The sequence below is a fragment of the Anopheles stephensi genome, chromosome 3 (genome assembly GCF_013141755.1).
Source record: "Anopheles stephensi strain Indian chromosome 3, UCI_ANSTEP_V1.0, whole genome shotgun sequence".
Taxonomy (NCBI): Eukaryota; Metazoa; Arthropoda; class Insecta; order Diptera; family Culicidae; genus Anopheles; species Anopheles stephensi.
Window position 1 is genome coordinate 69,920,310 of NC_050203.1, and position 14,474 is coordinate 69,934,783.

At 45.4% G+C, this 14,474-nt stretch overlaps 2 protein-coding genes across 2 annotated transcripts; both read left to right on the plus strand.

The window, feature by feature from the left end:
* The first annotated feature begins 6,267 nt into the window (after positions 1 to 6,267).
* LOC118512522 (4-coumarate--CoA ligase-like 7) lies at positions 6,268 to 8,414 on the plus strand. Its single transcript, XM_036057064.1, has 2 exons — positions 6,268 to 7,182; positions 7,253 to 8,414. Exons 1-2 carry the CDS (start codon positions 6,629 to 6,631, stop codon positions 8,358 to 8,360), a joined length of 1,662 nt encoding a protein of 553 aa, XP_035912957.1. The 5' UTR covers positions 6,268 to 6,628; the 3' UTR covers positions 8,361 to 8,414.
* A 139-nt stretch (positions 8,415 to 8,553) lies between these two features.
* On the plus strand, positions 8,554 to 10,842 carry LOC118512523 (probable 4-coumarate--CoA ligase 3). Its single transcript, XM_036057065.1, has 2 exons — positions 8,554 to 9,590; positions 9,668 to 10,842. Exons 1-2 carry the CDS (start codon positions 9,052 to 9,054, stop codon positions 10,761 to 10,763), a joined length of 1,635 nt encoding a protein of 544 aa, XP_035912958.1. The 5' UTR covers positions 8,554 to 9,051; the 3' UTR covers positions 10,764 to 10,842.
* Positions 10,843 to 14,474: the final 3,632 nt, after the last annotated feature.

Here is a 14,474-nt window from a genome sequence, read left to right on the forward strand (position 1 = left end):
TGAATTATGAAGTTTTGGTACGAGTTATTAGTAAAGCGATTGGTAATCTTTGTTTCGATTGCATGTTGGAGTAGATTTTTTCTAACATGATTCAGCCTGCAATGTGGGTCAGCTTTATCGTGTAATGATAGCGCTGTCAGTTGCTCACACGCAGGGACTGGTTTCAAATCCGATCTTGAGATCGTTGCTTCGTAGCCATGATCCACCAAGCTATCCAGCTAGTTAATATAAGTGAAAGAAATCATCGATAGTAGCCTATCATCTGTCTCATTAATTTTGCCAAAGAACCGTGAAGGCAAAGTTAATTGTAAAAAGTTTCTTGGAAGAATGTCCTGGCCCAGAAAAAAAATTATAATAAAAAAATGTGGAAATAGAAATTCTGTTTAAAACACCATTAAAAACTAATCAATAAATAACAGATATTACCAATAAATAGGTAAGGGTAAGTACTGAAGTTCAAGAATTCGATTGGAATGTCAGAAAACAAAACCCCAAACCCAACAAAATCCAACCAACGACGAACTACGTTACGCACCTTCAAGTACCACGTGCGAGTGTGCCTCGAGTGGGGAAATAATATTGCTGCTCACCTGTTGTCTGATGCTTACCCCCGAACAAAAACAGCCAAGCTCATTGATTAGCACTTTGGTGATCGGCACAGAGAGAGAGAGAGAGAGAGAGATAGGCTAGCTAGTGGCTTCGAACATTCCACCCATTCCCTGGTGTAGTATAGTAGACGATGACCATAATATTCGTAGCGCATCGAGGTGTCGAGATGAGCTCGACACTGTGGGAACTCTCCACGATGAGTTGATGTTCTTCACTGAGTCTATGCCCCACGGGCAACAGATGGTACAATCATTAGACAAGAATCCAAGAGACATCAGGAAGGGCGGGGCGGAACCTTCCAAGCGCCGATGGAATGTAGGTAAGAGAACTGTTCTCAGCCGGACAGAAAAAAAATCGATCCTTCAGAAGCGTGCACACTACTCGCTGGGCCGTTCCAAATCTTTATACACCGTAACCGTGGTCGTTTTGATTAGTTTTACGACGTAAGGATACTGTGGCGACACATCATGACATTCGCGCCGCTTTACGTTCGATTTCTATCATTTTAATTAGATAACCGAATAACTTGTTCGTCTGTCGTTTGATTACAGCGGTTGACGCGCTTGAATAGCGCATTTATTTGCCAGATTCGGGGTGTGATAAGATGTGTCCGAAGGAGCTGGGTTTGATGCGGCAAAAGAAAAGAATAAAAGTCAAACTAGATTAATCGTTTTGGGCTGAACATTCTCACGATCGCAGATTAAAGATCGATGCGCATAAAATGTAAATCCGGGCTGGAATTCTAATTGCTTTCCGTAAACAAACAAATTAATTATCAAACAGCTGATCGGGGGATAATGAAGGGAGAAGTTGTGTGCAAATAGGTTCTAAGGCATGTGTGGCTAGGCCTTGTTTTGTGACTGAATTTTTATTTTTCACATGTTTACGTTTTAGATTACAACTTACGAAACATCTCCTTACAATTTAAATTAAAGACTACTTCAAACGATGTTGTTTACAAAAAAAATTGATACACTTAATCCTATTTCTGACAAATCAAAACGTTTGATCAACTATAGCTACCGAATTGCACAACTCGTTCACCAGCGATGATAAATGAATAGATGGTAGCGTAAATCAAATCATCAAAATTAGAATAATAATTAACCCCTCAATTTCCACAACCGATCGATACCGATCAGCCACAAAAGCTACCCGGTCTGATTTTCTCCTGGTGTTTTTTTTTTTCAAAATCACGCGCTCACACCACCCCAAAACGGCTTCCCAGAAGGGGTTCGATTGGCCCTGATGCGAGTGGCTTCGGGCCCCTTGCAGTGGTCTACGTTGCCCCTCGAAATTAATCAATCAAAACGCAACTCCGAACAAATCGTGCCGCGATCGTGTCCCGTGCGGAAAATTCGAAAGGCAATTCTGCTCTGCTTAACCCGGTTGTTGGTAGAAAATTTGAATAGCTCCACCGTGGAACTGAAAGCTTACATCCCGCGGCGTCAGGTCAGCATCAGGAACATGACCGACCGAACAAAATAGTCCTGGCGTAAAAAGCTGGCCTAGGGTGTGAAGGAACACGACGCGGGCACGATTTCATCGTCGCGTGGACGCTACCGCCGAATGCATTGAAGGCATTTTTTTCAATGCTTCCACGCTTTGTTTAGGACGCAGTATCAACATCAAAAAAGGCGTTCGAGACGCGTGTAGGGAAAACGTGTTGAGTGAAGTGATTCAACCTACTGAAAGAGGTGGAATATTCGAATGGAGGCATTCCGGTCCGGTGAGGCAAGTTCCAGTGTGGATGTTTAATAATGGTACAGGTTTGCAAACATTAAAAAGAAACAAGCCGCCTTGTGGTTCTAGCCTTTGAGGCTAGTTCTGGTTTGGATCACGACAGTGCTGGCAGATGAAGTAAGACTGAAGCGATACAAAAGTAGATCTTAATATTTATTTAGGCATCACTGGTATGTCATTCGGCAAACCGAGCTTCAGCAGACTGCTCAATTGTTGCTGGACATATTCCGAGGTCTGTACCAATGCCTGATGTCAGTATTTGAGCCTTTAAATGATGCTTCGAACATTTTGAGAAAACTCTTTTTTAGCCAAGACCGTCTCGAAACAACCAACATTTTTTTCTTCTTTAGGGTATTGGGACTCAAAGCCCTATTTTATTTGAGTGCACCTATAAATTTAGTTTCCACTGTACGCTCCACCGTATCGTTTGCCCGTCCAGCCAAGTAAGACGTAACGCGTGTGTGCTCCAATTTCTTATTCCTGCAACCTTCCACCATCAGTAGCGGGTCGGAACACTTTCCTTTCTCCACCTATGACACCGACACTGGGGGGAAACTAAGACGTCCCAGGTGACGACACGCCCGAAACAACGCCAAAAAGGAAACCCTGGCAGGCCCCGCGTACTCCGGCAGATCAAACGAGGATGCCGGTCCGCTCAACTACACCAGAGCGCCCAGAGCGTAGTGTGCGGCAAATCCGTCAGAACAAAAGCGCGTCGTCGGCCGCAGCTTCTGGGAGTGAATAATCTGCTCCGATCGAATCGCTCCGGGCATCAGTGCGTTCGTCCCGTGGTTTTACATCATGTTTCCCCATTCTGGTAGCCGTGTTTGCTGCCACGACGGTAATCAATCATCATTTTTCCCGATAAGGTGTTAAATAAATTGTAGCAGTGAGTGAACGAGCGGCCGAGCGTGGTAGGAAGCACGGTTGCGACGAGTTTTGCGGCCCGCGGCCCCAACTAATCATAATCGTCGCCAGGAGTCTTTTCTGTTCGGTTTTTTTGTTATTGTTGCTGAGCACTGTTTAATGCTCTTTTTGATGCGGCGGCCAAAGAACGGGAATGCACATTTGAGTAATGATCGCCGGGCGACGGGAAGGACAAACACATATGCTAGAGCGTATGGCAAGGGATGATGTAATTTAGAATTAGAAAGCTTCCCCCTGGGGTGGAAGCTGGCTTACCGTAAGGAACTCACAGGGAAAAACTTTCTCTCGTATTCATCTTCCGAATGGGGCATCCGAGCTTGATTGTACATTTAGTTGACATAATTTGCTGTTTGGTTTTTGATCGACGGTTTTTGTTAGGAGTGGTTTTTCTTTTAATCTGTGATTTATCATTTGGTAGGGGTTGTCGGTACAGTTAGGTACACGTGGAATGCCATTAATTAAAGGAATTCTTATTTTTTGAGACGAAAAACACGAAGAAAATTGAAAAGCTTTCGCGATTCGCTGACTATAAGCAATGCGCCTGTTTTTATGCAATCCGCATAACATAAATATAAGAATGTTGAGGATCCCATTGAAGCTAAAGCATTTATAGGTTTTACAATAAAAATCAATTAAATTTATACGAAGATGTAATTTACAAAGTCTAAGGGCGCCTCACAAAACATAAAAAATACAATTTGTTAGTATAAAAAGATTTAAGACATATTCTAACAAGATACAAGTAGCACAGGTAATTTATGCTAAAGCACTTTCCTACAATGAAGATTACCCATAACATAACAATAACTATAAAGCCATCCCCTTTAAGCTGTCAAGCCTTATTTTCGTTCATTATCGCTTCCGGTGAGATTGCAGAAACAGCTTCTTCTGCTTTATGTTGATCGAGAGCTAATCAAGCAGAACACACATAAACGCGTCCACAGATTAGCTCTTGTCAGACATTAAATTCATAACTTCAAGCGATTCATCAATTTGTCTACATTTCCATACGTCCAGCAGCCCCCTCTTTCTTGATCCTTCATTATAATGCCTTTTCCCTCGATCTTTTCAGCTCCGCTTCTGAAGGAGATTTTCATCCCGTTTTTTTTTTGGCGACTGCACAATAAGAAAAAAGGGAACAAAAAATTAATAACAAACTGATGAGGTCGAACAAAAACTCCCATCTGCGTGTGCCGTGCTATGCTGGTAAGCCGGGAGCACCAGGTGAGAAAAATATTCCCGTTTAGCGAGTCCACACGCTAACCGCACTTGACCCTTCGCTGATGCTGATTCGCAAACGGGAGCAAGAAAGCTGGTCGCGCCTTTCTGAGTCCTGCCTTGGTTCGTTCGCACCAACCCGCCAAAGGTGAAGATTTTTAATGCTTACCTGTTCAGAAATGGATTATGTTGTTGTGCACAGCGATGAACACCGGGCTCGTCCCGGTCCCGTCCCGCCCGGTATCCTCCCGCAGCAGAATATAGATTTGCCGGCAGGTCATCCGTTAGTGGTCCGTTAGTTTGCCCCCCCTTCACAAACACCCTGCACTTCAAGAAGCACTCTACCAGGACGCGACGTGTACGGGACAATTAATCATTTCGCCAGAAATTTACCTTCAGAACATTTGCTGCAAACGCGTCTCAAGCCTTGGGAGTCGAAGCTTAGTTTGGCAAACACAAACCAGGTAGCCGGAGACCCGAAGGAGCACATTAAGGTCCACCGCACCGTGCTCGAGTGTGTTTAATTAGAAATAATTGAAATTAATGATGACCTGTTTTATTATTCAAAATCTTGACCGCTGTCAGTCAGCACGGTGGAGTTGGTTCTACGGACGATCAAATGGATGGATGTGTTGCGGATGTATTAAAACGGGGAGAAAACCCGCGAAAAGATTCGTTAAACAAGATTTGGGTTATAAATTACTCTATTCATACGGAGTTTAAATCAAATAGCAACAGTGGTTAGATAGATATTTTCTTTGCGCAAATGAAGTATTTATAGATTTATGGTACTAGGCCGGTTGGTGAAGGTTATTAATGCTTTTGATTTTATGTTTCTTTCGTTTGAGATATGCTTGAATGTTCGTGTGTTAGATAATACTCATACCCTAGAGCACTCAAAGAAAGCAATTAGTTACACCAGCAAGCGATAAGAAGTAACTGCTCCGAGTTCTTATGTTGTGATATTTATGGGCATATGCCATGAACATTAAGACAGTTATGAACATTTATTTAAAGGAATCAAAAGATAAATTTATTACCTGATTATTTTGCTTCAAAAAGTATTATTTATTTTATTTATATTGCGAGTTAGACGGCTTGACGCCGTATTGACATTCAAAAAGTATTAATTAAATAAAAAATCTTGGAAAATTAAATCAGGAAAAGCCCTTGCTAAAACAATTATTTCAAAAAGTACCAAGGAAAAACTTTACAATTTACTACACAAAACGTAATATATCCTAATTTTATCTTGCAAGTAATTATTAGAGCGCAGAGAAAACAATTTAGAAAGCTACTTAAAAATGCTATAATATATAAATTTCATATACCTACACATGTATTCACTTTATATGTGTTACTTAACTTAACCAGCTTTATACTAAAAGAACTGCCTACTTCTTCTTTTTTATTGGCCTAACGACCTCTCAGGATCATGCCTGCCACTTTTGGCATACTAGACTTAATGCTACCGCATAGTTGGATAGTCAGCACTCACTATGGGGGAACGGTCCAGATGGGAGTTGAAGCTCAGTCCTGCAGTGTGAAGACTGGCGTCGCTATTATAGGTGTAATTAGAAACTCACTTGGTTTATTCTTTCGGATAAATTTAAATAATTTTGAACTTTTGTAAGCTTATACATTATTTAAAAAAAAATTGCTCGATTAACTATGCTGCACACTGTGCGCCAAAGCGCCTGTGACGTTATGCTTCAAAATCCTTCATCCGGCTACGGAGTGATAGTCATTTATCTATTCAAAGCTTTTGTTTCACTCACAAAGAACTCAAATAGTCGTATAGTTATGATACGCACCGTACTGATAAAAAACTACCATCTTCAACCATTCTTTTCCCACAGTTTGAGAGCATGGACATCCGTTCATGTGTGCTCGATTGCTCTAATTTAGTGCTCTCGTAATCACGTCATTTCGGTTGGCCCACTAGATTACGGACAAGATTACATCTCGTCCGCTCTTTAGTTTCTAGACTTTTGAGACATCAGATAAGATTACGACGCACGAACAGCTCGGCCAGAGATTTTGGACCTATATTTATGTGGCAATTGGCCGGTACAACACCATCAGTCGAGTTTTGCTATACCGCCCGTTACCAACCAAGTGGGAAGAGATCATGTTCAACTACCGGACGGTTTATGATGCGGCCAACCGCACCTGGTACGGTGCGACAGTGCAGCCCGTGTACAACCCGGAGGCAAGCTTGGGACAGATCATGTTCGAAACACTGGCCCGCACTCCTGATCGTGTCATACAGCGGGACATGGATACGGGACGATCGATGACGTACGCCGAGTTTCAAACGAAACTGATCCGCTTCGCCCAAAACCTTACCGCGATCGGTGTTGGGAAGGGAGACGTGGTAGCGCTGGCCAATGCAAACAGTGAGAATGTTGCACCGCTGGCATGTGCATTGCTAACGATCGGTGCACCATTTAACCCACTGGCACCGGGCTTCAACGAGGACGATATGGCCAACATGCTGCACGCAACAAACCCCAAGCTAGTGTTTTGTGACGCAGACAACTATGAAGTCGTTCGGAAGGCTTTACAGCGTGTGGTGGCTGACGGTGAACAGGTGCCTCCAATCTACGTGTTCGAGTGTTCCCGCAGTGATGTGAACCATGCCGAAGATTTGCTCAAGGAAACAGGACAGGAGCAAACATTCATGTGAGCATCACTTGATTGTGTGGGGTTGAGTTCGATTCCAGTAAGCGTGACTGTCTTTCTCTCTCCACAGCGTGCCTTATCTTGGTGATTCTCACAAAACGTTGGCAGTAATCCTATGCTCCTCGGGAACTTCCGGCGCACATAAAGGCGTACAACTAACGCACAGTGCATGCATTCAGCTGACAATACTATACCGCTTTGCGCTTACCCCATCGGTGTCCTTCAGCTTTAGCGCCATCTACTGGACGACTGGATTTACCGCCATGTTGAGCGCGTTCTTCAACGGAGGCATCCGCCTTATCACCCGCAAACCCTTCAACGAGGCACAATTCTTCGAAGCTATCGAAAAGTATCGTGCGAATATGATCTTCACACCACCCTCGTATGCCAACGCGGTGCTGGCCCATCCGCAAATGAAAACGGTCGATTTTAGTTCAGTTCAATTTTGGGCCGTTGGTGGTAGTCCTGTGCCGGAGAGGTTGCGTGATCGCATCGATGCGCTGCTCGCTCCGACTGGAGGCCGTTCGCTGAATGCATTCGGATCGTCCGAGGTAGGTAACGTTGCGATAGATCTGATAAAGCGTAAACCGGGCGCCATTGGTCCACTGGGGCCTAACGTGACGGTGCGGATTGTGGACGAGGATGGGAAGCGGTTGGGCGTTGGGGAAGAGGGTGAGCTGTTGACGAAAGCAATTGAAGCGTTTGGAGGCTACTATGGCAATGAACAGGCTTCGAGGGATGCGATAGACGCGGACGGGTTCTTCCGTACCGGAGATATAGGCTATATCGATGAGGAAGGTTTCCTGCATCTGATTGACCGTAAGAAGGACATCTTCAAGTACCGCAACTTCCACGTGTCACCATCCGATCTGGAAGCGATCATCGTTCGCATCGACGGTGTACGGGACGTGTGTGTGGTGGGAGTGCCGGATGCTGAGGGTGGAACCGATCTACCAGCAGCCGCAATCGTCCGCCGTCCCGGAGCCGTGCTGGAAGCGTCACAGGTGCGTGAGATCGTTGATGAACAGGTGTCCGACTTTAAGCGATTGCGCGGCGGTGTACACTTTATCGAGGAACTCCCGAAAACCGACAGCGGTAAGGTGCTGCGCCGGAAGGTCACCGAGATGATAGCGCGCATGAATCAGTTTTCCCAGGCTGATACGGCTGGGAAAGTGTAAAGAGTTGCCAGCTGACGACGAAATATAGCTGTTATCTTACGAACAACCTGCGATTGCACGCTGTCTAGATGTGTTTGCTTTGAGCCTTTGGTCCGATAATACGCGTGCGTTTGGCCGTGGAACCTGTTTGCCTCGGGTAGTCAGTCGGAGATGCCAGTTCTACGCACTGGCCGGAACCGGTTTGCAGTGCGATACACAGAGGGTAGCGTGGGACGGTAAGTGTTAACACACGGTACGAGAACCCGGCGCACAAGCTTGCTGAAAGGCATTTGGGCAGTTGTTATTGTCATTGTCGTTATTGTGGTCGGTCGCTTGATTTCGGTCCGTCGGATTCCGGCTCTACGTCAACGCTCCGTGATACATCAAAGATCGCGTCACATTCCACTTGGTGGTGTGGTTCGGTAGGGCTGGTTGTTTGACCGGTTGCAAAACCGATCATTGACAGGCGCACGCACACACTCAGACCGATCTAGAAACGCGATGTGGGAGATACTCGATGAGACTGCAGGTTTGTATTACACATCTTGAAGCAACAGATAGCCACCACTTCAAGACGCTCCGAGTTATCAAGCGACACAGCGTGCAATTCATGCAGATAAGGGCAGTCGGAGTAGACGGCCACACAGTTCGAAGTGCAAGATAGCAAAAGGCCAGTCTGTGTTTGAGCGTCGAATCTGCTGGAAGCGTAACTATGGCGCTGTGTACGTACGACGCACAGAGCCGCACGTGGTATGGCATACGAATGGTGCCGATCTACAACCCGAAGGCGAACGTTGGTGAGATCCTCAACCACATCCTGCTTCGCACACCCGAACGGATCATCCAGATTGATATGGATAAGGACGAGCGGATGAGCTGTGCCGACTTTCGGACGCGAATGATCCGTTTCGTGCAGAACTTAACGGACGCCGGGCTTCGCAAGGGTGATATTGTAGCGATGGCCAATGCAAACAGCGTGAATGTGGCTCCGTTGGCCTGTGCAGTGATGACGATCGGGGCAGCTTTCAATCCATTAGCGCCAGGGTTCAACGAGGAGGATATGGCACACATGCTGCGTTTGACAGAACCCAAGATGATATTCTGTGACGATGACAATGTGAATGTAGTGAGCAACGCCGTCCGCAGTGTGTTTGACACCGATCGACCGATCTATGTGTTTGAGAGTTCGCGCAGCAACGTGAAGCATGCGGAAGATCTACTGAAGGAAACTGGCCGAGAGGAACAATTTGTGTAAGTATTGCTGGCTTCCCGTACAGATATCGCCCTTCAATTAGTTGATCGCTTTGTGTTTGTTTCGATGGCCACAGACCACCGCATGTGGGTGATTCGCACGAGCTCCTGTCGATGATACTCTGCTCGTCAGGCACGACCGGACCACCGAAAGGTGTTTGCGTGACGCACGCACAGACGATCGCGGCGATCGGTTCCTTCCCGTTGGCGAAACCGATGACCGTCTTCAACTTCAGTCCGCTCTACTGGGGCACTGGCGTTTTCATGATGCTCAGCACCTTCTCCGGTCCCTCGACGCGTCTCATCACACGTCGTCCATTCTCGGAGGAAGCGTTCTTCGAGGCGGTGGAAAAGTATCGGGCTAACTTCGTCTTCATGCCACCGTCGTACGCCAGCCAGATCGTACGCCATGAGCGTGTGGCACAGGTGGACTTCTCCAGCCTGCGGATGCTATCGTTGGGTGGAAGTTACGTGTCGGATGGATTGCGCGACCGGCTCGATCGGCTGCTGCCCAACGGGCGGACGTACAATTCCGTGGGTACGTCTGAAATTGGTTGGGTGACGAGCGATTTTGGCAAACGGAAGCCCGGGTCGGTCGGAACACCGACCGTTAACATTACGATAAAGATTGTAGACGATGCCGGCAACGATCTGGGCGTTGGTGAGAAGGGACATGTGCTGATAAAGGGACCGGAACCGTTCCTTGGGTACTACAAGAATGAAGAGGCCACTCGGACGACAATCGATGAGCGCGGATTCACACGCTCCGGGGATGTGGGATACTTCGATGAGGAAGGATATCTGTATTTGATCGATCGGGAAAAGGACATCTTCAAGTATCGCGGGTTTCATGTGTCTCCGAGTGAGCTGGAAGCGATCATTGCCCAGATTGAAGGCGTTTTGGAGGTTTGTGTTGTTGCAATACCGGCGGACGCTGACCGGACGACCGAACTTCCGACGGCTGCCATCGTGCGTGTGGCAGGAAGTTCTCTCGGTGCAAAGCAGGTGATGGAGATTGTTGATGGGAAGGTGTCTGACTTTAAACGGCTTCGGGGGGGAGTTTATTTTGTGGATCACTTGCCCAAGACACAGACCGGGAAAATCTTGCGCCGTAAGGTGCTGGAGAAGGTGCTGCAGCTGGCGGAGAAGAACACCGTAACCACTTACGTTTAATGTTTATTTTAAGGTATTTGGTAATGGCTCTTTCAAAAGAAATAAATTTTCAATTCAAATAAAAAATATTTTCAACCTTCTTATTATTTGTTCAAACTTCTCTGAAATGTCTCAAATTTCAATCCTTCATCTCTTCACTCTAATGTCTAGAAGAAACCTTTCAGAATCCTCACATCACCTTGATTGAGTTTCAATCACGGCTAGAATCAGCTAGAAAATCTTACCCCGATCCCAACTCGTCTATCAAATCGGCAGTCGGCGCGCGGATTATTACCTTCCCGACGCGCCATACAGCTCGGGATCGGGATCATTACGCGTAGTGCTAGATCCGGGCCGTACGAAACAACCCAATACTGATCCACCACCGGCTGACCGGCCGGTCGTCCAGCACAGCCGAACGCGCATAACAACAGAACCTAATTACTTCCGTGAAATTGAAACAGATGTTCCCGTGGAACGGATGCGCGTACGCCGCGAGAGATCAACCGCGGCCATTGTACTGTGGCATGGCCTCGGATGCCCCCTCGCATGCCGTCGATGCTGCGATTGATGAAGAAGTTAGTGTGCGCCCACAGCCAAAGAAGTAGAAGCTCACTCTACCTACCGACGTTTACTCGAGGGGCAGTTCTAATGCAAACAGGAAGGCAGCAGGCTATACGATCGATTATGGATTAAGGGACTGGGAGGGAGGGAGAATGATCAGGACGGAGGAAACAGATTGGATGGTTTACGCAAAATGGCCGTTGCTAGAGTATGGTGTTGGTTCACAAGGAATAGGATTCGTAAATTGACCCCTGGCTACGATACGGACCACGGCTCGGGCTGTAATTAACCTCCATCGGGCAGCTCATTCCGGTACGGGTCGAAGGTAACTGGAGCTGGACCGAGGAACTGAAGATCATAAGGAAACGTACAACAAGTTTACCAACCGCGATGCTCGATAGTAAAAGTTTTTTTTTTTTTTTTATTCATAAAGAACGGCCTGGCCGTATTGCTTCGATAGTAAAAGTTATAGCAAAGCAAACTATTGTGTGAAGAATTTATATGCCTCGATTGAGGTTTGATCGACTATTGTTATTATTACAAGCACAATCACAAATTATGACAACTTATTGTAAAATTGTGCAAATAAATAATAATTTGAAATCATAATTTATTTATTAATAATTAAGCTCATGTTTGAGCTAAATAAGAAACTTTTACTTTAAAGATTTATATTTAAAAAAAATGCTCTCACGTGTACAGTGGTGGACAAAAACATAAAACCACATAATTTAACACGACATTATGGTGAAAAACGAGGTTGTCATTTCATCAACCAGGCCATCGGCTGATAGACAACAAAATAAAAGGAATAATGAAATTTTTTATTACAATAATAAACTTTTGGGCATCTTCTCCTTAATTTTTTAAATTACGTTAAATAAGTACTTGGGTATTTTTTTAAAGGTTTTTTAGTTCTCTTTCAATTTTTATTTTAGAACGAACAGAAAATTGCTCTACAAAATTGAAGCTTTCCTGATTTTTCCATATTTTTAAAAATTCACCAGAGTCACCTAAAACAATTATTATAAGCCGTAGTTTTTTAATAAAAAAGCTTGATATTTATTGGATATTGTCTTATTATGTTATAATAATTAGTATGAGATCTTCCCCTTCAAGATGTTTGTTTTCATGAAGGACTGGCCATATTGTTCACTTCAAGATGTTGATTCATGTAGAAATTCATTTAGAAATGGTATAGTTATGTTACGCACTGTAGTACTTTTTATGCAGTATGTTTAGCTCTACAGCTACGCTTGGAAGTATTATTTTAGTAATTGAAAAACTATATAAAATTATGACTTTCGTGTACTAATACTTGATATAATATTATTTTTTTAAAGTTCAAAAAGCGCTCAGCGCTCTTACTCGAGTAGCAACCCCCCTATGAACGTTTACTTCTCCCACTGAAAGCTCCGATACTTCTGATCCTAACACACACGACCCAACGCACAACCGGTGTGCGTAATGTGTGCGTCTTCGCTCCTGTGCGAATTCAAACAATCGAGCCCATTCCCGGAACACATTTAAATATAATAGCAGGCGAAACGGAACTGACCGACTCTATCGCTCCGGTCGCATCTCACACATCGGCAGCAGCGGATCGAATGTCTCGAGACGAGCTACGATTGGCAACAACACGGGCAACGACAAAACGGACCATCCCATCCCACTGGTTGATGTTTCCCCAGCCTCGTGACAATTGGCAATGACTGTGAAAAATTCTCACGGCCCCCAGTAGGGAGTGCGCTAGCGTACACACACACACAGCTTCGAGCTTCGTGGAATGTTAGTCAGTAATTGCGACAAATTTCTTCGACCACGTAGACCGCAGTGGTCCGAGGCATCCGAGGTGGGTGCCTTAGTGGCCGTTCAAAATCATGGAAATGACGTGAGCAGTCGTCGACGCACTGGGAGGTCCCGGACGAACGGAGATGTGAACCGCGAATGATTGTTAAAGCTAATTGACGATAGACGATGCTGCTGACGAAATGCCTGCTGTCTGTCACCTGATCGTTCGAGGTTCGATTCAAGCACGCGTTTGTGCTGATCGTCGTGTTTATTTAAATGTTAAAAATATTAAAATAAATATGTTTCGTTAACTATGTTCAAAGGGCTCAGCATAGGGCGACAAGAAAACATTACACCATCCTGCACCAAGTACATTCTCTTTTCCAAGGTTGTCTGCATAAGGCTGTGCGCTGTTTGGGGCTTTGTACACTCATAATCCATTGCCTTAAGCTCACCAGGCTTACGAAACCATCCATAAAATATGAAACATAAAAAGGGGAAAGCGCAACAAAACAAAAGCGCGCGCTCGCTCGCTGTGACATCGCTCCAGGAGTACCCCAACCGAGCCTTGGTGCGGGGCATCCTTTAGCGTAAGGGTTGTTGTTTTGTCCGCGCCGTTGCTTCTATTTTTCCTTGCCACGTCGAGGTCATCTTTCCCGTGCATTGCTTAACGTGCAAAAAGAGCAGCAGTGCAGCAGTGAAGCGGCTCGGAGCGAAAACCTTGACACAGGCGCTGGTAATATAAATTCCAACGCGTAGGGTGTGTGATGTACTGTCTTTAAATTCGATTATTGCGCCTTAATGAGCATGTTTTGCGTCGCAATCGTAAGTGCAGCCAGGCTTATGGCAGTAAGGAAATGCTGGATAAAACTTGTTGATTGTTTTTCATTGAACGAGAGATGATTTTTTTTAACATTTATGTCAAGAGTTTTGAAAATGCTTTGTTTCCTGTACCTCAGAGTCTCGCTTAGCTTGAGTAAGCCACACAAGCCCATCGGGAACCGCGAAAGAAAGCTGAATTTCCCAAAAAAGTTAAAACGTACTCCAGCAAGCCGCCAGCTTGCTTCAACGGCTTTCTTTCATTGTTATGCCATTTTATGACGCCAGCTCTGTTTCGCGTTTCCATCGTCCCCAAATTCAACTGCAACACGGAAAAAGCACACTCATAAACATGCAACGGAAACCCACCACAAGAAAAAAAAAACGCTGCTCATTGTTCTCACTACACTGCTCTAAAAAACGGGGGCCCATACCGAACCGACCTCACCACCGTCGGAATGGGTCGGCAGAGCGCCAGAATCTGGCACAACATTAAAATGCTCATTTTATGTTTATGTGTACATCTCGTCCGCATCGGCATCAGAACCTCCGTTTGCG

Excerpts from the sequence above, each read along its gene's own strand:
- LOC118512522 (XM_036057064.1), top strand. The coding sequence starts at position 6,629 with ATGTTCAACTACCGGACGGTTTATGATGCGGCCAACCGCACCTGGTAC. Across the intron at positions 7,183-7,252 it reads GGACAGGAGCAAACATTCAT|CGTGCCTTATCTTGGTGATT; the intron begins GTGAGCATCACT and ends CTCTCTCCACAG.
- LOC118512523 (XM_036057065.1), top strand. The coding sequence starts at position 9,052 with ATGGCGCTGTGTACGTACGACGCACAGAGCCGCACGTGGTATGGCATA. Across the intron at positions 9,591-9,667 it reads GGCCGAGAGGAACAATTTGT|ACCACCGCATGTGGGTGATT; the intron begins GTAAGTATTGCT and ends CGATGGCCACAG.